At 50.6% G+C, this 27,250-nt stretch overlaps 1 protein-coding gene across 1 annotated transcript; it reads right to left on the bottom strand.

The window, feature by feature from the left end:
• Window positions 1-5,523: 5,523 nt before the first annotated feature.
• Window positions 5,524-15,921, bottom strand: TXN2 (thioredoxin 2). The gene is made up of 4 exons (XM_068561212.1): window positions 15,848-15,921; window positions 15,090-15,352; window positions 13,138-13,261; window positions 5,524-6,153 (listed from the first exon to the last, which is right to left on the bottom strand). The coding sequence occupies exons 2-4, from the start codon at window positions 15,350-15,352 to the stop codon at window positions 6,040-6,042; spliced, it is 501 nt and encodes a 166-aa protein (XP_068417313.1). The 5' UTR covers window positions 15,848-15,921; the 3' UTR covers window positions 5,524-6,039.
• Window positions 15,922-27,250: the final 11,329 nt, after the last annotated feature.

The raw sequence follows: 27,250 nt of genomic DNA on the forward strand, positions 1-27,250 counted from the left end.
TAGAAAATTTTAACATGATGCTTACCACGTAACAGCACTATGTTCTAACGTTACATTTATTATCTCATGTCAATCTCTCAACCATGAGGAGGTTATGTACTATCCTCCCATTTCAGAGATGAAGAAAACTGAGGCTTGGCTAGTGAGGGGGAGGGCTAGGACTGGAACCAGGTCTATGTGACTCCAAGACCCCATTCAAAGCCTGGCTCCATCCCCCTTGGTGGGGCCCCACTCAGCCCCTTGCACCCCCAGCTTTCCTCCTTGGACAGATAGATCATGTACTTTCCCACCTCTGTGCCTTTGCACATGCTGTTCCCTCTGCCTGGAATGCTCTTCCTACTGCTTGCCTCTCGGGCTAACTCCTATTCAATTCTCCTAAACAAAACCATTTATTTATTTATTCATTTATTTAGGCTGCTCTGGGTCTTAGTTGCCGCACGTGGGATCTTCGTTGCGGCATGCGGGATTTTTAGTTGTGGCACGTGGGACCTTTAGTTGTGGCATGCAGACTCTTAGTTGCGGCACATGGACTCTTAGTTGTGGCATGCATGCGGGATCTAGTCCCCTCACCAGGTATCAAACCCAGGCCCCCTGCATTTGGGAACGCGGAGTCTTACCCACTGGACCACCAGGGAAGTCCCAACAAAACCCTTCTTGAACCTCACCTCCTCTCTGTGCTTTACCTGACAGCCCTGCAGATTTGCTCCTTTTCAGGGCTTCCAATCATTCTGTGCTTTATCTTCATGAAGGTAAATGTTACTTGTTTCTACTGTGGCTTTTATACTTTACATTGTATCCATGTGCTTGCTGTAAGCTTCTTGAGGGCGGGGGCTGTGTCCTCCTCTGCTTTGACTTCTAACTCCTGGCACCAGGCAGCCCAGAGAGGCATCCACACACACCGGCTGGCTGAGGTTAAGGGGTGGGGCTGCCATGCCGGGACTGGAGAGAATATTCCAGCCTTAGCAGTAGATCCTAAGCAAAGGAATATTCCGCCTCCTGCCCGGGGACTGGGTGGGGGAGGCAGATGAAAGAGAGGCCCCAAGTCCCCACTCTTGGCATGAGAACAGGGATCCTATGACCCCCCCTGGGGGCAGCACAGTGGCAAAGGGAGAGGCAGAGGGGTTGGGTCGGGCCACCCCACCCTCCTTTCCCAGGGTGTGTCCTGGGCACATCACACCGCCTCTCTGGGTCTCAGTTTCCTCATATGTGAAATGGAAACAAGAGTTGCTACCTCAGGTGGGTGCTGGGGGGCTTAGATGTGGGTGGCACACCTGGCAGGGTGGGACACAAAGGAACCGATGCCAGATTGCCTGCTTGCCGGACGCTGAGGCAGGCAGCGGACCACAGACAGACAGCTACTTGCCTGTGGTCACGCGGGATGCCAGCTAAAGGTGGGGAACCAGCTCAGTCAGTAATCAGCAGCTGTGTAACTGTGGCGCCCTTGCTCACAAAAGGTGCTCCCATCCGTGGCTGTGTGTGGACAGCTGGCTCAAAGGCTGAGCGAGAGGCCAGTCAGACGTGGCCGGGAGGCATGGAGAACAGGGGACCAGACTCAGGGTGAATTCCAGTGGGCATTCTCCAAGGGTGAGGTCACCACCTAGCTCCCCAGGCTGCCGGAGCCACAGGCACCACTGAGCGAGCTCTAGAGCAGGAGGGGGTGGAGGTGGGGGTCAGAGCCAGGACACAGAGCCAAATAAATACAAGACCCAAGGCCTGGCACCACGACCAGCCCCTCCCATGGTGAGGTGCTGGGGTCCTTATCTCGGGAAATCTGGTGTTTCCTGTTTAAGATGTAGCTTAGAGTTGGGGGAAGCTGGGGGGAGGGGAAAAGCAAAGCAAAGGACATTTCTCAAGAGCCTGCTGGGTATACCAGCATGTTTAATCCTCATGATGACCTCATTCCGTGGTGATTGTTATTAGCCCCACTTTGCAGATGGTGCAATCGAGGCTCAAAATGGTGGAAAACTTTGCCCCAAAGACAAAACGGTATAGCTAATGGGTAAGAACACAGAGACTTCAGAATCTAACACATCTGAGTTCAGATCTGAGCTCCGACACCTGTTCATGCCGAGTTACTTAAGCTCTCTGGGCCTCAGTTTCCTCATCTGTAAAATGGTGATGATAGTCCCTACCTCCTTGGGTGGTTGTGAGGGCTCGGTGAGATGGCACAGGTGACACACACTCAGCGAGCGCTAGCCACCATCATCCCCATTTTGCTGATGTGACAACTGAGCCTCAGAATGGCAATGCCCACCACTGGTGGGTGGCAAGTTCAGGGTCTGAACCCAGATATGATTCTTCTGGCCCTACTTACACCACTGTGGACTGGCTGATGGTGGCCCCCAGCTTCCAAAAGGCTGTCAGGAGGTGGCTGAAGAGGGGAGGCTCCCAGATTTCCGGCAGAGACATGGAAGCCAGCCTGGGGACCGGGGTTCAGGGTCACGCCTGCAGCCGGTGTTCCAGGCAGCGGAGAGGAACTGCGGCAGCATGCCTGGAAGCCTGGCTTGTCCGCAGCATCCTGCCCTCCGCCGACATTGTTCTCTGGACCCTCTCAGCCCAGGGGCTGAACATTAGGGGTTTCCGGCAGCCTGGCCAAACTACCTTCACTTTCCGGGGAAGCCTTCGCCAGACAGCTGGGGTAGGGGCTGAGCTGGCCCCGAGCCCCAAGCGTGCTGGGAAGGGCACTGGCGCAGCCCCAGTAACATCCCCTTGACCTCAGGTCCTGACCCCGGAGACTGCCCCTCTCAGAGACACGGCTGCCCTCCTCGCTCCTGCTCCTGGAGCCCAGGGACAAAAAGGCCGTGACTCATTTTCATTTTAGGGTTGGCTGAAGTCAAGGCACTCAGCTTCAGGTCCCCGTCACAAACATGCTGTGACCTGGGCAAGCCTCCCCCTCCCCGTGCCCTTCTGAGAGCCTAGAGGATACCCCAGGCCCCCTCGCGCTCTGACATTCATTTAGGGTGACCCGCTGCCCTTTGCTCTGTTGTCTTAAGAGCATGAGCTTCTTGGGGCTGTGGCCAGTTTCCCTCCCATGTTCATCGGTGTAGAAGGAACCCACAGTAGTGACCACCATTCTTCCATCCAAATGTTTCTAAGACCTGCTAAGGCTCTTTGGTAGTGAGCATTCCCATCTAGAACAGGGTCTCGGCCATTCCGCTGATGTCACTCAGCGCTGTTTCCTCATCTGTGTAATGGGGAGAACTGCCTGGCAGGGGAGTTGTAGGGGTCACAGGAGAGAACATAAACTCTACAAACTGAAGCTTCCACCTCTGTCCCCCACCTCCGGATCAACTGGATAAACTTGGTATTACGAGAATAAGTGTACAGAAGCCACACCCCAGGATGTCTCGGGGCTGAGGGGGAGCCCGTGGCTGTGCCCCCTTTCCTGGGCTTTGCACGTTATCTGTGCTTCACAGGGGCGGGGGGTGTCCCCTTGACCCCAGCAGGGCTGCCAGGCCCCGCAGCTGCACTGCCAACCCCTCTTCCACAGGCCCAGGAGCCCGAGGCACCCAGAGGGCAACGGTGGGGCCGACGATGCAGAGCCAGCGGCGTCCTGGTGAGATCAGCACCGTGGAATTAGTCAGACGGGATCACCCCGAGGATCCTGCGCTCACAGCCAGTGACTCATGCCGCGTCCAGCCTCACCGGCGGAGAAGCCAGCCGGGGCGGCAGCACCAGCTCACCTCGCCCCGCAGCACACCTTTTAAGGAGAGGGCGCTCCAGGCAGCTCAGAGGCCTTTGCCAGCCCTTCTCCACACCTGCCCGGGGCGGGTGCAGGGGCCAGACCCCCACCTGGGTTCAAATCCGGCATTGCACTTTTCAGACGTAACCTTGGGCAAGTCAATTTCCTGGAACCGGTGCCTTCACTTGTAACATGGAAATAATTCTTGCCTCGCAAGAGAGGAACTAAATGAGGCGGCGCATATGCAAAGTGCTTGGCAGTGGGCACCTTTTAAGGAGTGGCAGAGGAGGACAGCGGAAAAGGCACGGGCTCGGGAGTCAGGCTGCCCAGCTCTGAATTCTCGCCCCAACCCTTACTTGCTGGGCGTCTCTGAGTTACTCAACTCTGCAGCAGTGCCTCTTCTATAACGTGAGCTGACGCTGCCTGCCTTGTCAGCCAGAGGTGAGATTAGGATCACACACTACCTTCTGTAAGGTGATGGGGGAGGTGCAGGAGCAGGGCCAGCCCAGTGCCTGTGGACTCCGTGTCTTGGACAACGTCCCCTCCCTCCCTGAGTGGGTCTCGTGCGTGAACGGGAACGACGACCAGTGCTTGCCTTGTGGGGCTGCTGGGAGGGGCGGTGCTTAGAACAGGGCCTGGCACCCCGGAAGCGCCCTCTGACCACTGGCTGTCCTTGTTCATCTTACACATAGCTCTTGGCCTTTCTCCACGAATGCCAGTTGCTGGTTCACTTCCCTTCCACATGCCTGTGACAGATCCCAGGCCGGCGGCCTTCCAGAGGCCACAGGCCCTGCTTCTGAGCCAACTCCGCCCTCTGGCGCCAGTCACAGCAGCCTTCCCAAGGCAGTCCTGGGGCCGACCCCTCAAAGACCCTGCAGTAACACAGGCAGTTCCAATAAGAACACCAAGAACACTGAGGAGAGTGCACACAGCACCCCAGGGCCAAAGGGAAGGGTGCCGGGATACCCCTGCCGCCTGGCACCCAGCGAGCAGGCATCTCAGCTGCGCAAGTGAGCCAAAGGGCAGCTTGGCCACATGAGGAAGAAGAGGGGTGGGCTTTCCCAGCTGGCAGCCTGGTGTGCCTGGCACCCTCCTCCACGGGCCAAGGCGGGGGCTGGGAACAAGAAGGGGCAGAGAGCCTGGCCCTGAGGCCTCGGAGTTCCTGTGCGCACACACACAGGAAAGACAGCCCACCTCCCAGTGGGCTGGGGTGGGGAGAGGGGCAGGCCAGGCTTCTGCAGGAGTGTGGGCCCGTCAGCAGAAGAGGCCCCCCGAGGATTGGTTATAAGAGCTCAGGCTGCAGAGACAACCAGCTCTGGGTAGCAACCTGGGCTCTGCACCCTGACGGCCTCTGTGTCCTCATCTGCATAATGGGGACAACAAGCGCCCCTCTGCCTTACTTGTACGTAAAGGCGTCCTCAGAACAGCGGCCACTACTGAACACGGTATTAGTCACAGGAGGGGCTGGTCAAGGGCAAGAGGGTGGTGGGAGTCAGAGCAGAAAACAGGGGCAGAGCCTGGGAAGGGGCCACGGTGCTCCCAGGGCCCAGACAGAATGGAAGCTGTCGACAGTGCAAGCCCTAGTTTTATTGGTCCAGTTCCTTCAGTGAAGCCCCCTGCTCGGGGAACCGCAGGGCCCACTAACGGTAAAGGAGGGCAGTGTCTCGAGCCTTTCAGAGGCAAGGGTTTGCAGGATGACCCCTGCCCAACACATGCCCGCTGCCCCGGCGCCTGGGAGGAAAGAGGGAGGTGGCTCTTTGTGGGGGGGGGGGGCGGGGTGCGGACACGGTAAGCTAGTGCAGGGCCCAGGGTCTGTTCTTCACAGCGGGAGGGAGAGGGGATCACATAAAGTTCTTTATTACAGACCTACAAAAAATGAGGGAATTATGTATATTACTCTCACTTGTTTGGGTTTCTTTTTTCCTTCTTCTTCTTTTTACAAAACAGCAGCAGGAAAGAAAAATGCAGGAGGCAGATGAGCCAGGCACCGGGGTTCAGATCAGGAGGGAGCAGGGAGACCAAGCTGTTACTGCAGGCTGGCCCCGGGACTCTGTCCCGGCATCCTGGAAGCATGGCGACAAGCCCTAGAGGGAGCAGACAGAGAGTGGGTGGGGAGACGGCTGCCCCAGCTCGGCGGCGGCGCTGCTCCTTGGGCGGCCACCCTGGCGGTCAGCCGGGTTGGGAGCACTTGAGGCTCCTGTGTTTGGAGGCCTGGTCTCCAAAGCACGGGCCCACAGGGGCCAGACAGAGGGAGGAGGCGGGAAGGGCCGGCCCAGAAGGGCAGTGAGTTCTATCGGGGTGCCCACGGGAACACGGGGCCCAGGTGGGCAGGGGCAGCCAGGACGCTTCCCTGCTTGTCAGCCAATCAGCTTCTTCAGGAAGGCCTCCAGCTGGTCCTCATCCTTGATGCCCACAAACTTGTCCACCACGTCCCCATTCTTGATGGCCAGCACGGTGGGCACAGCTGACACCTAGGTGGAGGGGACAAAGGAGGCCAAGTCACTCAGAGGTGAGCTCTTCTTGACCATTACTCCCAAGCTTTGGGGAGAGGGCTGGTGGCTTATGCAGGGCGGTGAGTGCCCAAAGCCACGGGTGGGCCCCCTTCCCTTCGCGCAGGGGTACGGCAGGGCCTGCAGGTCCAGCCCTGGAGAAACTTCTCCACTGTGGGCTCTCAGCAGTACCCTTCCTCCCCCAACTGTGTGACTGACTCACTGTCCCAGTGGTTTGGCTGGAATGACAGGAGAGATTAAAATAACCCGTGCAGCTGCAGGCCAGGGCTGGGGGCAGGGAGGAGCTGAGGGGGCCGAGAGAACCGCCCCGAGGAGCGGCTTGGCACAGGGGGCACCAGGAGAATCTGAATCCTGCCCTTGCCGCTCATTAGCTGGGCGCCTTGGCCGGGTCACGCCACCTTCAGAGCCTTGGTGCCCTCTTCTGTGAAATGGGGATGAGTTTCTATGCTGCAGGTCTAGGACAGGGATTAAAGATTTGGGTATAAAGCTGAGCGGTCAGGAGCTCAGGCTCTGGGGCCGGCTGAGCCAATCTCAGGCCATTCTGGGCGAGCCATTTCATCACTCTAAGTGTCAGTGTTCTCATCAGCAAATGGAGATACTACGGGGGCTTAGATTAGCAGGCATGGGGGCTGAACGGGATAATCTCTGCAAAGTTTCAGCACAGCGCCCTGCACTTGGCACGGTGCCCGGCACACAGTGGGCACTCAACAAATGAAGGCCACAGAGGGCACGTCACAAAAGGAAAACCCAGGGCCCCACGCAACCTCTTTCAGATCCACGCCACGATGGTTAACAGGGTCCAGAAATTCACTGACTCACACTGGGCAGTGTGGGAGGAGGGGCTCAGCCTTGTGAGCCTATATTTATTTATTAGGGGGGTTGGACATTCTTGGCCTGTGAAGCATTTTCTCAAGCTCCCCCAGGGGACCTGTACAGATCACACGGTACGTAAATGAGGCCCAAGACCTGCTCTGGCATCACGCATTCTGCTGCCTGGGCTCCCCACCTGGCATCGTGGGCATTTGAAAAAAACATATACACAGAACAAAATAAACAGAGACTTTTCTTACATACAAGTTAACTACAAAGTAACAACAGCAATTTCTACAAACCTACCAGTTCTTCACGTGTCCTGAGTGCTGTCCTGCCCATGAGTCACCCTGGGAAGCCAGACCTAAGATTTGGAACGTTCTGACTGTGCGTGTGTCAGTTACAAAACAGAAGCGCGGGCCTGACCGGCCCAGTCTCAGTACGTGGCAGGCAGTGCACCCCTCTTCGAATGGGCTTTGGGGACAAACGGAGCAGGTAAGATGACAAGAGTCCCTGTCCCTGTTAGCGCCTTCAGGTCCCCTCAAGGGCTGTCCTGGGGCTGCTGCTGGTGGCAGCTGACATACTTCCCAGAGACAATGTGCAGGCAGACCCATCTGGTGGCGGGCTGACCACCACGTGTGCCCCTGCTCATGGCGCCACCACTGGCTCCGTCCTTCTCGCCCCTGGCACGTGTGATAGCATGAAGCGCAAGGCTGAGCACATGGCTGCCCCGTCTGCAGGCCCAGAAAGGTTCCTTCCAGGACGCAGTCCCTGGAGGTGCCCCAGGGCCCGCACATGCCGTCTCCTGCGCCCTCTACTGGTCTGTGGAGGCAGTGGCTTCACATCCGGCAGCTCTGAACTGAGGCCCAAGGCTCAGGCACGACCCGCTCCACTTCGCCCATGCTGGATCCCATGCTGTCCTGTGCTTCTTTAACCGAGAGAAAACTGGATCTCAATGTGTGAGCAGTGGTCTAACTGTTTTTACCGTCCTCCCTCTAAGCAGGATCCTATGCTCACTGAGGTGGCTTGGACTAGACTCAATTTTTCTCCAGAATTCTAGATGATTCCCTTTACAATCGCATTTGTGTAAACTCACACGTGTGCTTACACACACACAGACCATGCTGTAGTTGGGTGTACAGCAGACACGCTGCAACTGTATTTTCATGACAACCAAAATCTAGTCATTACTGATCAAGGGAGTTCTTTTGAGGTTTGAGCCTAGACACACAGACACAGACAGACACACGCGCGCGTGCAAACACACACACACACACACACACAGTCATGGGCTTGCCAGAAGCTGGATCTTCTAGGACACTGCAGGGATACCTGGGCTGTGACTGGACTTCCCTTACCCGCAAGGAGGAGGATGTGGCTTTGCTGACCCTGAGTTCGGCTCACAAATCTGGAAGGGCTGGTGCTTGTAAAGACTGCCTTAAATGGAAGTGCATAGGTCCCTGGCACATTCTTCTGGAAAGGCGATGCAAGTGTAAGGGGATCGCGGTGGAGCGAGAATTCAGCTCCCCTCTCAATTCTGGTGCCACTGAGGGAACCAAGAGGCCGGAGAAGAGATGAAAAGATGCGCTATGATGCGCTGAGCTCCTGCTCGTGAAGCCACCCGGAGGCTCCCATGCTTGGCTGAAGGCCCCGGGAACTCAGGAGGGGTAGGGGTGTGCGTGTGTGCGTGTGTGTCTTCCCACCCACCTGCAGCCCCCCAGCCCACACTGCCACTGAGCTTGGTATCCCTGCCTGGTCTTCTCCCGTCTCACCCCATTTCCTCCATTTGTGAAATGCGAAGGACCTCCCGAGGGACAGGTGGACAGGCACAGTGCTAGTTGTCACAGGAGACTGGTGACCTCCTCCTCAGCCAATTGCAGAACTAACACAAAGGAAAAGGTCACTGTCACCCCGGCAGCCACATACTGGTGCTTTTTAGGTGTCAGGGACGACCCGGACCATCTGTGTGTGCTGGCTCATCAACTCCTGCCTCAAGGCAGGCTCATTTTACAGATGAGAAGACTGAGGCTCAAAGGCTGAGTGACTGAGCGACAGGGCTGGAATCGGAAACGAGATCTGTGTGACTTTGCTGTCGTGACATCAAACTACACTGTACCTCGGCCCAAGAGCAAGGGATTGGAGATAAACATTGAGTCCCAGCAGGGCAGGGAAGGATGTGTGGAGAAGCATTAAAAGGATCTCATGCTTCAAATGAGAACGGCCAAATGCTTTGTAGAAGCTTTTGGATACAGGAGGGTTCTTGGAAAAACTATTACTGAAAGAATCGAATCCAACTATATGACATCCTGGAGAAGGCAAAACTACGGAGATAGTAAAAAGATCAGTGGTTGCCAGGAGTTCAGGCGGAGAAGGGAGGAAAAGGTCAATCAGAGAGGATTTTTAGGATGGTGAAACTCTTCTGTATGAGACTGTAGCGGTGGATACGTGTCATCATACATTTGTCCAGACCCACAAAATGTACACCACCAGCGTGAACCCACTCGCTGACGGCATCTCCCCTAGAAGGCCGGCCCAGAGCTTCAGGGCTTTTGCTCCCTGATGTTTGGTCCTGGACTCCCAGCAGTGGTATCCCCTGGAAGCTTGTTAGAAATGCAGACTCTTGGACCCTTCTCGGACCCACTGTATCATAATCTGCTTTTTAACAATATCCCAGGTCATACTCATGTTTGAAAGTGATTTAGAAAACTTTCAAAATAAGGGAATATGGTAATGACTGAAGTACTGTGCACTCCAGCTATGCATTATTTCAATAATACTGAAATACTATTCAATGAACTGTCTATGAGGTTATATAGACCATTAAAAATTCAAATAAAAAATTCAAATAAGGTACCCCAAATATTGACAGTGGTTTGTTTCCATGCTAAGATTATTGCTATTTGGTTGTTTTTACAATGTTGTTTAAAGGGCATTCTCTGTAAGATGAGAAATAAAAGGATAAAACTCCAAGTGTGAGGTGAGCAGAAGCCCCAGAAGAAAGCATGAAGGTCCACACCCCGATCCACGCTCTCCCCAGGGTCTGAACGACTGGGGAACACCCAGCCAGAGGACCTGAGGAGACGGGGCAGCAGAGAGCTCTTCACTCCGCCAAGCCAGGCAGTGCAAAGTTGGGGGGGCACCCCAAGGCCCCGGGCCACTTTCCCTTCCCTCTCCTTTGGGAGATGGTGAAATTCTAGGGTGGACGGTTGACTGAAGCATAGAGTGTGGAGGGAGGGGAAGAGGAACTTGTGTGAGGAGGGAGACTCACCCTGAGGGTGCGTGCTGGGCTTGGGGGGTGGCAGGAGAGCTTGGGAAGAATTATATTCCCTGAATATAACTTAAAGCAGTTTCTCCAAGTCCATCCACCATTCGGAAAAGGCCTTCAGGCTTTGGAGGAAGCTGTCCCAGGAGGTACTATGGATCTCAGCTGAAACTTCTTCCTCAGACTCTCTTCAAAACAACAGGTGTGAAGGAAGGAAGGAAGGAAGGAAAGGGGTCGGGGAGGGGTCAGGAAGAATCCCCACTGGAGCTTCCTAAACCCTGCAATGACGTCAGCCCAGGACCTGGCAAAACCAGGAGGCCGGGTCCAGGGGACATGGGCCCAGCAGCCTTGAGGAATTTCTATGTGACGCCGTACTATGTGGACAGTGGACGGAGGGAGAAGACCCTACAAGAGGACCTCTCCCCCACCACACACTTCCCAGGCTTAACCGCAGGGCTTCAGGGCCCGGCCGTACATCACCTGGAGTGCAGGCTCCCTGGAACGCAGGTGGGGTGGCCTTGGGGATTCTCACCACCCGTGTGACCACAGCTGCAGGAACTGGGTTATTCTTTTTTGTATCCTTACAGCTACTACAGCTGCTGGGACTCGGTCGGTGCTCAGGATGTGTTGGCCTAAGTTCCACTGCCTGAGGCCGAAGCTGAAGCTCAGGAGGGAGGGAGCCTAAGACACCTGGAGCCTGCCCATCACCCTGGGGTGCCCAGAAGCTCCAGCCCTAAGCTCACACCAGAGGGCCACACCCTCACTCCCACAGCTGCCATGGGTCTCTGGGGGAGGGAGGGGCAAGCAGTGAAAGCTAGGGGCCCCTAAATGGTCAGACAAGTACCCCCTTGACTGGGCAATCAGTGGGAGAGCTTTTGAAAACAAAATCAAACTACAATTCATTCCCTCCCTCGAGCCCTTGTAAGCGGCCCCCGGTCACCCGGTGCCATGGATAGTCTTACTTTGGTAATATCCCCCCAACCACCTGAAGTCGTCATCCGTGGCTCTGCCTGCCCAGCATCTTTTTCCTCTGCCTCTGGTCAGGGCAGCCGGCTTTTCCTTTGAGTGACCACCCCCAGCCCCAGCTCTGAGGGCAGCCAGCCTACTGCCTATTCTCACCCCTGCCCCCCATCCCTTTCCTGCCACAGGGACTGGCTGGAGGATGGGCATCTCTACTTCGCCTGATCTAGAGAGAGTCGAGCCTGGACTTCCAAACTCTGAGAAAGAGAGATGCCACCTCTTTCAGTCACTTATTACCAGGGAGGGACGAAGGTTCACTCTGGCCAGATCTGGATACTTCAAGAGAACCAGAAATCTGGATGTTCCCGTGAAATCTTCTGAGTTTTAAATAACAGCACCTGATTCAGCATTTCAAAACAAAAAAAAACAAAAACACTTCGAGGGCCAGACCAATCAAGCTAGTGAGCGCTAGTGAGCCAGATGTGGCCCACAGGCCACCAGGGGCGACCTTGGCTCTGGAATAATGCTATCCAGGCCCCTTCCAATTGGGCGGCAGTCGGCTTTCCCAGCTGCCTGTCCTCTCACTGCTTGCTCGGCCCTTCCCCGTGGCCATCCAGCCACAATGGACCGCTCCCCTTTCTCCAGCTACAACGTGGTCTCCGAGGCCCAGAGGATGCTCCACACCCCACGCGCCTCCTGCTCCTCTTCCTCCGGCAAAGTCTGCTCCAGGCACACAGGCCCTGATGTTCTGTGAGCAAACGTGTGAGACCCTGACCTCAGGGCCTTTGCAAAGGGTGTCTGCTCCACTGGATCGCTCTTCCAAAGAGCGGCATGGCTCGGTCCTTACTCCCCCCAGGTCTTTGCTCAGCTGTCAGCTTCTCAGCGAGGCCTTCCCTAGCCCACCCTTTAAAAAAGGAAACCCTCCCCAGCCCTGTGCCCAGCACTCCCACCCCCTCTTCCTGATTTCTTTTTCTCCACGGCACTTATTATCTAAAACGGGGATCAGCGAACTGTGGCCCACAAGCCAAACCTGCTGCCCGCTGCCTGTTTTCGTAAGTGAAGTTTTACCAGCACGCGGCCACACCCATTTGTTTAGATACTTTCTATGGCTGCTCTCGTGCTACAAGACATGTGAGTATCGCAACAGAGACCAATGCCCTGCAAAGCCTCTAACACGTACCACCTCGTCCTTTAGAGAACAAGTTTGTGGATGCCCAATCTGAAATACTAGCACGTAGGCTCCACAAAGGCAGGGATTCTGTCAGCTCTGTTCACTGCCACATCCTCATCACCAAGTAACAGCCCTGGCCTTGAAGGGACTCTGAACACATGTCTGCTGAAGGAATGCACAAGCCAGTCAGACACAGAACTTGTCTGGGTGAACTACTTGTTGCAGTATATGTCAGTATACTTGTTGCAGTATGTGTCAGCTCACGTCTTTGTGTTTGCTGTGCTCTCGGCCCTGCCTTCTTCTCTGTGCACCCTTCACGGCTCTGCTCAGAGGGTCCCTCTAACATGACGCATTCCCTATCCCCTTTACTCCCCCACCCCAACCCCGGGGACAAGGAGCTCAGCTTAGTTGCGCCAGAATCATGTACGCCTGGCACGCCGTAGGGCTCACAGATGGATGGATGAATCCATGAATGAGGGAGGGCATCAATTTCCCAAGATTCCGAGAAAAACCTGGTGTTTGGGGTCACACATCCCACTGCCTAAAGGTGGTGAAAAGAGACAGGAGGCTCAGAGGACCAAGGGAGTCACATCTGAAGTGCTCTGAACCCCTGAGATCTCTAGAAAGAATCAAGACACCCCCTTACTGACTCCCTGGTGGCCCCCAAGACGTCTCCAGCTATCCTGCGGCCCCAAGCATCCCCATACCAGTTGCCCTGTGGCCATCCCCTGCCGAAACATACCTCATACTCTATGGCGAGGTCTGTGTGGTCGTCAATATCCACCTTGGCCATCACCACCTTTCCATGCTGCTTGGCCACCACCTTCTCTAACCTTGGCCCCAGGATCTTGCAGGGACCACACCACCTCGGAAGGGGAAGGAGAAAAATCCTGTCACAAAAGTGCTCGCCAATCAATCTACGGTTTCCCACGACCTTCCCTTGACCCACATCTTTCCGAGGGACTGTCTGGCCTCATCACCTCTGCTTACAGTGTGTGGATGTTAACCTGTAATGCTGACATGCCAGGTAACTCCAGGAGACTCTGCAACTGGGGAATTTTTACAGGTCCTGGATTTCTAAAACACGGGCCTCAGCCTAAGACTCTTGGAAAGGTTATTTCACTATATCTAAAAGAAATACACTGTCATACAGATGAACATGGGATTTGAAGTTAAAAGGCTTAGGTTCAAAGACAGGCTCCTGCCAACCAGCTCATTGTTCTGAAGCCTCAGTTTCCTCATTTGAAAGCGAGACTCTGGATCTCAAAGCTATGATGAGAAATCAACTAAGGCAATGTGGATAAATATGCTTTGTAAGCTGCAGAGTTACTTCAGACACCTCACAGACTCAGAACTAAGGGAACGGAAACCAGTAGCTAGGGAGTATCTACGACTGCCAGCCACTGTGCCAGGACCTTCTCAGCTTTTACTACAGAACCCTCAATGCTGCAAAGGAAAAGAAAACGTCTTCCAAAGAAACTGAGGCCCAAACAAGTTACGAGACTTGTGCAAGGTCTGGGACTGCACCCAAGGTTGTGTGCCAAGTGTCTTCTTTTAGCCCCAGGTTACTCTGTGATCCCCCAGGCCCTGTGTCAACTGCCATCACTGCACTAACACAGGTGTTCCCCTCTAGGTGGTAAGCCTAGGCTGTCATCTCTAAGTATGTGGCACTAAGGACAGTGCCTGGCACTGAATGAACAAACTCACCCCCTGCTTCCTTTCTGGGGAAGAAGACAAGGCATCACCCCACTTTTCATCTATTTTAGAAGCCTTCTCGCGTATACTCATCAGACCAGGAGGGCAGGACAGCTCTGCCTTCCACGAACCCCCGACTGGTGACTCCTATTTTATTCTCAGCCTTTAAACCCTTTGCATTCAGAGATTTCAATGAACTCACAACACCTAAAAACCCAGTCTGCAAGACCTTATCTCCTATCAAAGTGAAGAGAGGGAGGCAGAAGGACACCACATGGCCTGCCCAAGGCAACATGGTGAGTCAGAGAAAGAATGGGAAAGAAAGCAAAAGAATCTGTCAGTGGTTTGCGCAAAAGGCCTTCCAACTTCTAACTCAGGCTACACTGGCTTCTTTCAGGCTGCCCCATTCTGAGGGGTTTTTCCAGTAGTTTTGGAGTCAGGCGTCTAGCCAGGCCTCAAAGGTCCGGAAATGAAGAAGGCCAGGCCAACAATCAGAAGGCCATAGACATTTCAATATCCCTAAAAGAAACTCACACAGCACTGGAAAGAAACTCCTGCCCATCCCCTGCATGCCTGGGCACCACTGCGGTGGCACTGATAACTTTTTGCCAGCCCTTCCCAGGTTAGGTGGCAAGATGTTAAAATAAAATCCACTCTCTAACGGGCCAAGAACTGGTATACACCAAAAGTCAGATGATGCTGGAGTCATATTTTTCCTGCTTTGGTCCAAGTTGAAGATGACCGGGGCCATTCGGGCAGTGAGATACAGAACATAAGTGTCTCGCAGCACCAATCACAGTGAGTTTTGAAGACTATTTACTAGTTCGTCTCCTGCCAAACTATACTTAATCTTTGAGAGAAGGGATTGGGTCTCATCAATCTTTGGAATGAGTCTACATATGAGAAGAATCAAATGTAGTACTGAGACACAGCAGGCTCTCAATAAACAAATACCTGAACAAGTGATACCCCAGCCTTCTGCCAACTCCCAGGACTCACTGTGCATGGAAATCCACAACCACTGGTGTCTCACTGTTGACAACTCGGTCTTGAAAGTCTGGTCCATCCTGGATGTTAAAGGTCGTCGTACAGACTCTGGTGGTGTATATTGACCGGGCTTGGCTGCGTGTTACTGTCAGGTTATTAGGACTGCGCTGTGGGGTCTGCAGGGCCCTGGAGGCAAGGGGCGCCCACTGACTCTGAGAGGGCTTCCTGCAGATTACGGAGGCCAGGAACCTCCTCAGGAGAAGCCGCTGCGCCATCTGTGAGGGGAAGAGGCAGGAAGAGTAGGGGCAGTCAATACACCATTAAAAGAGATGTATATGGGAAACTCCGACGCTCACATAAATCATGACATGTCCAAAATAACCCAATTATTAAATGAGAATCAACGTTGGAACCCACGGCGGTCTGAGAAGTCCTTACTCTATCGATTACTCTTTTTCAAAGTGTTTTAATGGGAAATTTAGGACAAAGGGGGTGGCTGTCAAAGGATCAGGAAAGAAGTACCGCAACAATTCAAGGAAGAACGAAGAGGCACGGGGTAGGAGGGGGGAACTAAAAAAGGAGGAACGTGTGTGTGGAAGGAGCTGGGGAAGTGGACGCCACCAGGGACCAGGGACCCCGGCTCCCCCGATAACAGGTTCCCCCAGCCCAGGGTCTCTGCCCGCTCGGCCGCCGGCCCGCACAGGAGCGCGCCGGCAGAGTGCCTCAGCCGCCTCGACACCACCTCGAGCCACCCCCACGGGCCTCCTAACCTCCCTGCAGCGAGAGCGGAGAGATACACAGCTCGGCCCTCCCCACCGGTCAAGGGCACTTCTGTTGTCACTTCCTGAGGGGAGGGCCTTTAACGTCACTTCCGGGGACAGGCTACCTGGAGCAAGCCTCTCTGCAACGTGACGGGAGGCGGGGGCAAAGCTTCAGTTAGCAATCGGAAGAGAAGGGCTGTTGGAGGGAGAGACCGGAAGAGGGGCGGGCCCTTAGGGGAGGGACCGGCAAGGGGGCGGGTCCTCAGGGGGAGGGACCGGAAGAGGCAGGCGGGCCCCGGAGGAGGGTCCGGAAGAGGAGGGGAAGGAGGAGGGAGCGACAGGGAGGTACTAGCTGGAGGAGAGGGTCGGGAGGGAGGGGTGGTTTTGGAGTTTGCAAACTCTTGTTGCAGTATATGTCAGCCAGCCTCGCACCCCTTTGTCTCATTGTCTCAGTGCGGTTTCGGAGCAACAAGAGGACGCTTTGTGGCCGTTGTCTGTCACTTGGGACTGTATAACCTCGTGGTTTCGGGCAAGTCACCATGCCCCTGGGGGCTTCTGTTTCCCAATACGTGGCATGAATGGCTGGGCTTGTCCTCCACCCAGGCTCCTCAAGCTTGTCTCTTTGGAGTGCTGGGGAACGGCCCGGACAAGATGCCAGATGGTGGTAGTACTTGGAGGGCCTGCCCTGAGGCCCCGCAGAAAGTGTGGTGACCTGTGAACCTGCTTGGGCCAGGGCCTTGCTTTCACACCCATTGTCACCGTCATGGACAACAGGGTTCCAGGCACCTGTGTGTCCCAGGCTGGTGTCACTGTCACCCCTTGTCTCCCCTGCACCCTGTACCTTACCTTACAACCATTCCTGACCTGTTCTATGAATACATCAATGCCTTTTCCTTCCTCCTTGCCTTTGCTTAATTTGAAATGCTTTTTTCTCTGTCCACTTGGTAGAACACTTACTCATCACCTCTTCTTTGAGCAGCATTAATTGCCTCCTTCTCTCTGGTGCTTTGTTCATGACGCTTAGTAACACAGTGCATAGTGTCTGTCTCTTCCACGAGATCATGTGCTTCCTGTGAGTAGGGATTTGTAGCTTTTACACATCTCCATATGCCCAGCACCAACCTGGTACAGTGTCTGGCTCACAGAGGATGTTCCATAGATGCTTATTAAACCAAGTATCTTTTGATATCCCAGGGAGCAGTTTATAATCTGAGAGGTTACATGACTTGTCCAGGGTCATGAAGCAGGTAAATTGGCAGAGCCCTATCTCACACCTCCACTCCAGCCAGGGGGAATCACAGAACCATAGTTCACCTAAATGTCTCTCCCATCCCTGCGCTTTGTACTTGCTACTCCCTACGACTGGAAGGCTTTTCCCTCTACTGTTCATCTGAGAAAATGCTACCAGGTACCAGATTAGTCATCATCTCTGGAGACACAAACCCGATCTTCCTCGAGCAGGGGTAGATTCCCTCCACTGAGCTTCCACAACCCCTGTGTGTCTATCAATCACCAGACTCAGTACCCTGGATTGTTGCAGTTTCTTTATTCCTCACTCACTATAAGCACCTGGGGGTCTCTGTCTCTCCATTGCTTACGTGGAAGGCAGCTATGCTTACCACTCTATCACCAGTGCGTCAATGCTTACTTTGGGGCTTGGAGCATCGTAGTAGGTGCTCAGTGATTATTTGTTCCGTGAACAAAGAGCAGGGACCCAAATCACATCTTTGACTCCAAATCCTATTTCCCCCACCACATTGCATGGGCCCATTGTGCCCTTCCAAAATCATTGCCATGTTTTTCTCCAGCTCATCTTGGCCACATCATGCTGTTATTTGTCCTCTGTCCAACTGGCAGGTTCACTGCCTCACTCCCCAGGCAGGCAGGGCCACAGCCACAGCTGTGCGGGGACCTTCCTCTGGAATGGGGTGATGGACTCCTTGGAACAGGTTCACATCCCCTGGTCAGCCTTCCACTAAATAGAGTTCCTCATCCATCACAGGCAGGAGACCAGGGGAGGGCGTGGGCAGGCATGGTCTCCTCCACCTTGTCTGACCTCTTGCTTTTGCCTCTGCCCCGGCCTAGGACTGGAGCCAACAGTGGTGATCCACAGTGGGACACCGGTCCCCCTGCCTCTCCTGAGGTCAGTGTCCTTTGGTGCAGCTGTTCCTGCTAATGCCAGATGCCATGTGGCAGGGGCACTCCCACCCTGCCTGTCTCCATTTCGGTTTTTCTGTGTCTACAGCGCTTTCTCTCTCAGAGCCTCCGATTAACCCTATTTAGCATTTTCACAGCATTTTCTGGAAAGCCAATTTCCCTGATTAATTCACATTCCAAATTCCAAAGGAGGACCAGTCCTGTTTATCCATACTCCATAGTCAGTTCACCTCTGCTGACCTCAGGCTTCTCAGCTGAGAATTGGGAAGAATGATGCCTTCCTCATAGAGGGCTGTGAGGTTGCAGGAAGGACAGAGCACAGGGCCTGCCATGTTGTTAGTGCCTGATGAGAGTGAAGGCATATCCTTCCCACCTGCAGGGTGAGAACCTGAGAGAAGGCTGCACTCACAGTAGGCTGCAGAGGGGCTCCTCAGCTCTGTGGTGGCTCATCTGCCCAGCCAGAGCTGACCTGGCCTGGCTCCGGCTCAGTTACAAGGCAGGCTCAGGGCACAGGTGTGAGGGGAAGGGAAGGAAGCCAGGACTGGCAGCCTGAGCTAGGGTAAAGCTTCTGCTATCTCTTACTTACTTATTTATTGCAGTGTTTTTCAGCCTGCATGACGTGAGCCACCAGTGGGTTTGAGAAATCAATTTAGTGAGTTGTGATCAGCTTTAAAAAAAAACAATCAGAATTGTCAGAGTACGTTGCATGTTATAAGTATGATTTTGTGAAATATTTGTTGGTGTTATGTATATATATAGCTGTGTGTCCTAGGTTGTGATAAAGAATGTATTTCTTACTGTGGATCATGGTCAAAGGGTTTGAAAGCTACTGATCTACTGAAGAGTTACCAAACATCTGACACTGTTCCAAACACCGATGTATTACCTCATTTAATCCTACAACGCTGTGAGGTTGTTACTGTTACGGCCCCCATCTTACAGATAGAGAAACTGAGACACATAGAGGATAAGTAGCTTGTCCAGGGTCACCCAGATAGTAGGAGGTGGAAGCTTAAAGTTGATGTACTTTAGATCCCCGAGCAAGGATCTGATTTGACCCTAGACTGCTGCCTCTTTCCCGCCAACCCCTAGGGCCAGCCAGCCAATCTAGGCCACCAGAGGGCAATGTGGGGCTCAGACCCTTGCAGCTGGTGGCGGGGCAGGCAGCAGCGATTTTCAGTGGTGGCTGTAAGCAGAGGTGCCCACATGGTGGCAGTGTGGTCTCACAGCCTCCTCCAGGGCAAGCCAGGCCACTAGCTGGGCACAATCCTGGGATCCCAGCTCCCTCAAGTCTGCAGGGGACAGGGCTGTGGGACGGGTACATTTCAGTGACCATGTGTCTGAGGATTTCACGGCTGGAGGAAGGCACCTTCAAACAAACACAGAGGGGGGCTTCCCTGGTGGCTCAGTGGTTAAGAATCTGCCTGCCAATGCAGGGTACACGGGTTCGAGCCCTGGTCTGGGAAGATCCCACATGCCGCGGAGCAACTAAGCCCGTGTGCCGCAACCACTGAGCCTGCGCTCTAGAGCCCGTGAGCCTAGAGCCCATGCTCTGCAACAAGAGAAGCCACCGCAGTGAGAAGCCCGCGCACCACAATGAGAGTAGCCCCCGCTCGCCGCAACTAGAGAAAGCCTGTGCGCAACAATGAAGACCCAATGCAGCCAAAAATAGATTAATTTAAAATTTTATTTTAAAAATGTAATTGAGAGTAAATATAAACATGAAAAATTAAAAAAAAAAAAAAAGAGAGAATTCCCTGGTGGTCCAGTGGTTAAGACTCTGTGCTTTCACTGCTGAGGGCCCGGGTTTGATCCCTGGTCAGGAAACTAAGATCCCACTAAGCCATGTGGGGCGGCCATTAAGAAACAAAAACAAAAACAAGAGAGAGAGAGATGGTGGGCCACGTGTAAGCTGACAGTTTCTCTTCAAGAGGTATTGCTCCTAGAGCAGGGGGCCTGTTAGGGACTGGGCCGCACAGCAGGAGGTGAGCGGCGGGCAAGGAGCGAAGCTTCACCTGCCGCTCCCCATCTCCCCCTTCTCCCCACCACCACCCACCATCCCGGTCCGTGGAAAAACTGTCTTCCACGAAACGGGTCCCTGGTGCCAAAAAGGTTGGGGAGCGCCGTCCGGGAGTATCTTTGTTTTCAGTTCCCATCTTGATAGCAATTGCTGCTTTTTGTGGTTTGTTTTGAAACGCTGTTGCAGGACAATTCGAACCATGATTTACGTTTTGCAATTCAAGAAGCTGGTTTCCTGTGTTTCATGTTCCGCAGTGTTTCCAGCAATTACACAATGTCCCCTCACCCCTTTCTGAACATAAAGACTTGGCACTGGAACAGTGACGTGACCCTCGACTCCTAGATTGGCAGCCGTTCCCTCCTGGGACGGTAGATCCGGAGTGTCATGGCTGTGATGTAGGGGGCATATGCTGTCACCTCCCTGGCCCCCGCCAGTGCCCTCAGTAGACACATGCGGGCCGAGGCACCAGGGCACCGGGGCTCATTCGGGGTCCCGCCCCCTGTTGGGGTGAGGCTCCTCACGTGTTCCCACCTGGTCGGGTCCTGGTGGCTCAGATTCTGCTGGGCAAAGCCTCGCAGCTGCGAGAGGCTGGCGGAGGTACCCACAGAAGGACCTTTCCTCTTGGCCACATGCCTTTGCCTCCTTCACCCTTTGGAGCTCTCCTGCTCCCCATCCTTGAACAGGGGCAGATATGGGGTGGAAAAATGAGCCCTGGCCCAGAACTAGAACCATGTACTTCTTCACCAGCTCTGCCCCTAACCCACTGAGTGCCCTTGAGCACATCTGTCCCCCCTTCTGGCCTTGTTCCTTGGCTGTGTGAGCCTCCAACAGTGCTTACTCTACAGAAGGATTAAGAACTTTCGTAATAATGAAATAATGGCCAGCACATCTGTGGTCCTTAACACAGGCCTCCCAAATGTTCTAGCACTTTTCACATTTCAACTCATTGTATCCTCACAGTAAGCAAAATACTGTCATTAGTCACATTTTACAGCAAAATACTGTTACACTTGCATTTTACGTTTTACGTGAGAGAAACTGAGGTCATGAAAGGATAAATAACTTACCCTAGATTATGAATCAAGCAGATGGCAGGGCTGAGACTCACCCAGGCAGACTGGCCCCAGGAGGTGTATGTATGCTTAACAACTTAGCTCTACTATGTCTTTCATATTATCTTTAAATAAAAATTAATGTGTAAATACTCTTTGAAAAGGTTACCCTTTAATGTAAATATTTGGTCTTTTTTTTTTTTTTTTTGGCCACACCACGCGGCCTGCGGGATCTTAGTTCTCCGACCAGGGATCAAACCTGGACCCCAGGCAGTCCAGGCAGAGAATGCCGAGTCCTAACCACTGGACCGCCAGGGAATTCCCTGTAAATATTTGGTCTTATTATAGGCTTCACCTGGTGGTGCAAATCTCAGACTTGTGCTGGGAAGACATGTCTCAGGTGTGCTGGCATTAGATTGGTGGAGCCCAGATTGGTGAACACATGGGCTTTGGAGTCAGATGGACCTGGATTGGAATCTTGGCTCTGCCACTTACAGGCAGTATGATGTAACCCATCTAAGGCTTGGTTTTCTCATCTGTAAAATGGGGCTTGCAGTATGTACCTCAGATGTCATTTATAAATGTGCAAATCAAGTTTTAGAAAAGTGACTTACCAAGGGCACATAGCTAGTTAGAGGCAAGGGCAGGCCCATCTCAGATCATTTGACCACAGGTCCTAAGTTTTTCCCACTGACCTACAAGGATGTGGTGGGGCTAGGTCTGATGTTAAGTGTATTTGTCTTTAGTTTGTGAAAGTGTCACTGCCAAAAGTTACAGTGAAGTCCAGTGAATAAAAGTGACTTAGTTTCCTGAGACTTTGCTTCTTTATGTATTATTGGACTTATAATAATACTTACCAATATCCTAGGGTTATTGTGAAGAAGTAAATGGGATAGTGCAAGTAAAGAGCTCATAGTAAGTGCTCTTAGATTTCAATCTTGAAATTTATTGAGGCTTGCTTTATGGCCCACCCTGTGGTCTGTCTTTGTGAATGTACCATGGGCACTTGAAAAGAATATCTATTCTATAGTTGCTGTGTGGCATGTTTTCTAAATGTCAATGAGGTCAAGGTGGTTGACAGATGTTGTTTAGATTCTCTGTGTCTTTATTGATTTTTCAGTCTAGCTGTTCTATCAGTTGTTGAGAAAGCGTTGTTGAAATCAAGTATGATTGTGAATTTATTTCTCCCTTTAAGTCTGTCTGCTTTTAACTCTCCTTTTAAGTCTGTCAATTTTTGCTTCATCTATTTTGAAGCTTTGTTATTAGGCTCCTACACCTTTATGATTGTTATATCTTCCTAATGTATTGACCATTTTTTCATCTTGAAATGTCTCTCTTTAACTCTGGCAATACTCTTTGTCTTGAAGTTTACTTTATCTGCTATTTATAGAACCATTCCAACCTTCTTGTGATTGCTGTTTGTCTGATATCTCTTTTTCAATCTTTTTACTGTCAGCCTACCTGTGATTTTATATATAAGTGCATCTCTTATAGACAGCATATAGTTGGGTCTGGCTTTTTTACACATCTTGACAATCTCCGCCTTTTAATTGGAATGTTTAGTTTGCTTACAATTAACATAATTATTGATATGTTTTGATTTAGGTCAACTATTAGTTTTCAAGTATTTGTTTTCTGTTTGTTCTGTGTGTCTTTTGTTCTTCTGGTCTTCCTTTCCACATTTTGTTTGCGTTAATTGAATATATATTTTTAGAATTCCATTTTAATTTATCCATTGGTTTGTTAGCTATACCTCTTTGCATTATATTTAGCAGCTACTCTAGGGATTATAGTGTACATCCTTAATTTTCCATAGTTAATATTGTACACATAAAATAATGTAAGAACCTTGCAACTAGATTGGTTCATTTACCGTCCTTTCCTGTCTTTTATGCTGTGTTCTCATATGTGCTACATCTATAGGCTAAGAACCCTATAATATAATGTTGATGTTTTTGCTTTAAACTGTCATATATATATTTTAAAGAAATTATGATGAAAATACAATCTTTAACATTTACCCATATATTTGCCCTTTCCGGTGCTCTTCAGTTCTTGAAGAGATCCAGGTTTTCATCTGATATCATTTCCTTTCAGCCTGAGTAACTTATTTTAGCCTTTGTTATAGTTTATATATGCTGGAAATCAGTTCTCTGCATTTTAGTTTATCTAAAAATGTCTTTATTTGCTTTAATTCTTGAAGAATAATTAATTAGATATGGCATTATGAGTGATAGGGTTTTTTTTTTCCATTTGTGTTAGCACTTTAAAGACATCCTTTCACTGTTTTCTGGTTTCCATTGTTTCCAATGAGATGTATGCAGTTATCTGTTTTGTTGTTACGTGTGTGCAAAAGGTTGTTTTTCTATAAGTTACTTTCAAGATTTTTTTTTTCTCTATCTTTGGTTTTCAGGATTTTATATGATGTGCTAGGGTGTGATTCTCTTTGTATTTATCTTGCTTGGGGATCACTGAGATTCTGGACTCTAAATTTATGTCTTTGACCACATTTGGGAAAATTCAAAAATTTTTTTCCTGTTCCATTACTCTTTTCTTTTGACACTCCAATTACACTTATATTAGAGCTTTTCATATTGTCTCATAGATCACTTAGGCTCTTTGATTTTCCAATTCTTTTATTCTGTGTTCTTCAGATTGAATACCTTCTACTGAACTCTCTTTAAATTCATTGATACCTTCCTGTGTCATCTCCAATATGCTGTTAAACCCACCTAGTGAACTTTTTTTCCCATTTAGTGAACTTTTAATTTCAGATATTGCACTTTTTCAGTTCTAGAATTTCCATTTGGTTCTTTTTAATAGTTTCTATTTCTCTATTGAGATTTTCTATTCATTTATTCATTATGTGCATATTCTCCTTTATGTCCTTTTGTATATTTATAATAGCTGCTTTAAAATTTTTCTCTGAGGGACTTCCCTGCTGCTGCAGTGGTTAAGAATATGCCTGCCAATACAGAGGACATGGGTTTGATCCCTGGTCTGGGAAGATCCCACATGCATGGAGCAACTAAGCCAGTGCACCACAACTACTGAGCCGGCGCTCTATAACCCACGAACCACAACTACTGAGCCCGTGTGCCACAACAACTGAAGCCCGCATGCCTAGAGCCCGTGCTCTGCAACAAGAGAAGCCACTGCAATGAGAAACCCACGCACTGCAAGGAAGAGTAGCCCCTGCTCGTCACAACTAGAGAAAGCCTGCATGCAGCAACAAAGACCCAATGCAGCCAAAAATAGATTTTAAAAAAAGAAGTACTTTTGCATCTTAATTAAAAAGAAATTGTATTATCTGATATAGCCAGCACGTGTGTTAACTCCATGTCAGTATTCATTAATTGCTTTTTCTCTTGAATATGGGTTATATTTTCCTGTTTCTTTGTATATCTAATAATTTTGGATTTTATCCTGGACATTGTTATTGATACATTGCAGATACTCTGGATTCTGTATATTCCTCCCAAAGTGTTGATTTTTTGTTTGTTTTAGTGGACAGTTAACTTGGCTAAAATCAGACTCCAAGCTCTGTCTCCATTGTAGTGGGCAGTTGCTATATCTTAGCCAAGCCGCTTGTAGTCCGTCCCACATATGGGTAGTTCAGGGGTCAGCCAGAGATTTATGCAGAGTTTATATGCAGAATGAGGGGCTCCTTTTCTGTGTCTCTCTTTCTGAAAAGTTTCTTACCCTAACTTTCCACCTCTGTAGTATCTCTCAAATCTTCCCACTCCTCTTCGAACCCGCAGACTGTGGGTTTCTGTTGGAAGTTTAGCTGCCCTGCATGGTGCTATCTGGGGTCTGTTCTCAGGTGAAAACTTTAAGAAATGGAAAACTCACCTAGTGCCATTTCCTCCTTCAGTATGTCAACTCTTCTCTAGTTTCTGCCTACTTTGGTTGCTCTCCAGTGACTTTGAGTAATTTTTAAAATATACATATCTTATCCAGAGTTGTTATCTGTGAGATAGGGTATTCTCCACCATTATCAGAAGTGGAAGCATGAGTGCTTAGAAATGCTTGCCATTATTATGAGTGTAGGTTTTCAACATTTACTGAATAGTCTGAGAGCCCACCACATGGAGGATGAACTCAGTTCTTCTATGAGATGGTAACTTCCCAGCTCAATGCCACAAGAAGCAGAAGTTGGGGACAGGTTTCATGTCCCTTATTTTTACTTTCTGTTCACTTACGTGTATGTGATCTATGTCATCTATGCTTTCTGTTTCCTGAAACTCTCAACTCTTAGAGCACAAAGTTGTTTCTTTCTTGGAACTCAGTGAACTGTTTTTATGTTGGAAAAATAGTGAGTTTTCTTTGTTTATAGCTTTCTTCAGGCTTCCCAACTGGATCCAAGTTGAAGCCAGCCTCTCTGTTGGGCCCTTGGATGCTGATCCCAAACCTAGGGTGGCAGGTAGTCAGAAACAGCTGCTTTGGGGGAGTTAAGGTCCTAAATAGTTGACATAAACAGCTTCTCTCAAGGAACGAGTTACCTGTCTATAAAAATGACTCAGATTATCCTCAAAGGAGTCAGTAATCAGCTTCTAAGGAGGTCATTTTGCTTCTATCCTGGAGTCCAGGGCTTGATCCAGTTGTTTTCATCTGCCATGAAGACTTATTGGTGGCCTATTATATATAATTCAGAGAGCCCACTGTTATGGGTGAAATGTTTGTGCCCTCTCCAAATCCATATGATGAAGCCCTAATCCTCAGTGTGATGGTAGTTGGAGGTGGGGCCTTTGAGGAGTAATTAGGTCTAGATGAGGTCATGATGGGATGGGAGGATGGACACGATGGGGTTAGTGTTCTTGTAAAAAGAAGAAGAGAGACCAGAGCTTGCTCTCTCTCTCTGCCATATGAGGATACAGCAAGAAGGTGGCCATCTGCAAGACAGAAAGAGAGCCCTCACTAGGAGAATCTGCTGACCACTTGATCTCAGACTTCCCAGCCTCCAGAACTGAGACCTAAATGCCTTTTGTTTAAGCCACTCAGTCTATGGTATTTTGTTATGGCAGCCTGAGCTGACTAAGATATCCACCAATAGCAAAATGGTATATATTTTTTGAGACAGGATACTGTGCTATTAAAAATATCTAGCCATTGGAGTTGGTAAAAGTCTTAACTCTATCATGTTTTTGACTGGGAGATCTTTGAGTAGATTATTTACCTTTCTAAACCTTATTTCTTTAACTGCACGGAAAGAGTATATAATTTAAATCTTATACAATCATGAGCATTGAAAGGCGAAAGTCCTTGGCACATAGTAGGCACTCACTAAAGGAAATTTCAGAAAGGATGCTTTTGTCTATAAGTAACAGAATACCTAACCAAAAATGGCTTAAATATCAGGGGTTTATTATCTTACAGAATGAGAAATCTGAAGGTAGGTAGTTTCAGGGTGATTAATTCAGAGTTCAGTGATGGTAGGGCTCTGGGTCAGCTTTTCTGCAACTTTCTTGTCTTTCTCCCACTCTCATGGTCACAGAATGGTTTCTATGGCTACAAGCATCATAACCTCCCATCAAGTCCTCCCAGAGCAAGTGGATTTCTCATTCCATATTATATGGGATATATTTAAAAACCAGACATGACAATCTTTTCCTGAAATCCCTCTTACTTCTCCATGGCCAGAACTGGGTGCTACAGCCACTTCTAAACCAATAACTGGCCAAAACATCCTTTTTGTCAAACCTGGGTTCATTCTCCAGAGCCTGGACCACCTTCCCTGAGCTCCTCCTGCCACACACATTCTGAACAAACTCAGGACGCTGCTAGCAAGGAAGGAGTAGGGGAATGACTACTGAGTAGGTAGCTGCAATTATAATTAGCTAGAAATGCTGGAAATTTATAGAAAACAGGAAATAAACTACACCTACTATGCAGCAAATGAGAGGTTCAGAGCACTCCGTGGTTCAGTTGATCGGGAGGTTGGAAGAGAGGAAAGCCAGTGGCAGAACTTTGTGGAAGGGTTGTATTATGGACACTATTGCTTTACAGAGTAATAAATTTTTTTTAAGGTTTTTTTTTTTCTAATTTATTTATTTTATTTATTTTTGGCTTTGTTGGGTCTTTGTTGCTGTGCGCGGGCTTTCTCTAGTTGCTGTTAGCGGGGGCTACTCTTCCCTGAGTTGCACAGGGTTCTCATTGGGGGGGCTTCTCTTGTTGCAGAGCACG

This window comes from Eschrichtius robustus, chromosome 13, assembly GCF_028021215.1.
Source record: "Eschrichtius robustus isolate mEscRob2 chromosome 13, mEscRob2.pri, whole genome shotgun sequence".
Classification (NCBI taxonomy): domain Eukaryota; kingdom Metazoa; phylum Chordata; class Mammalia; order Artiodactyla; family Eschrichtiidae; genus Eschrichtius; species Eschrichtius robustus.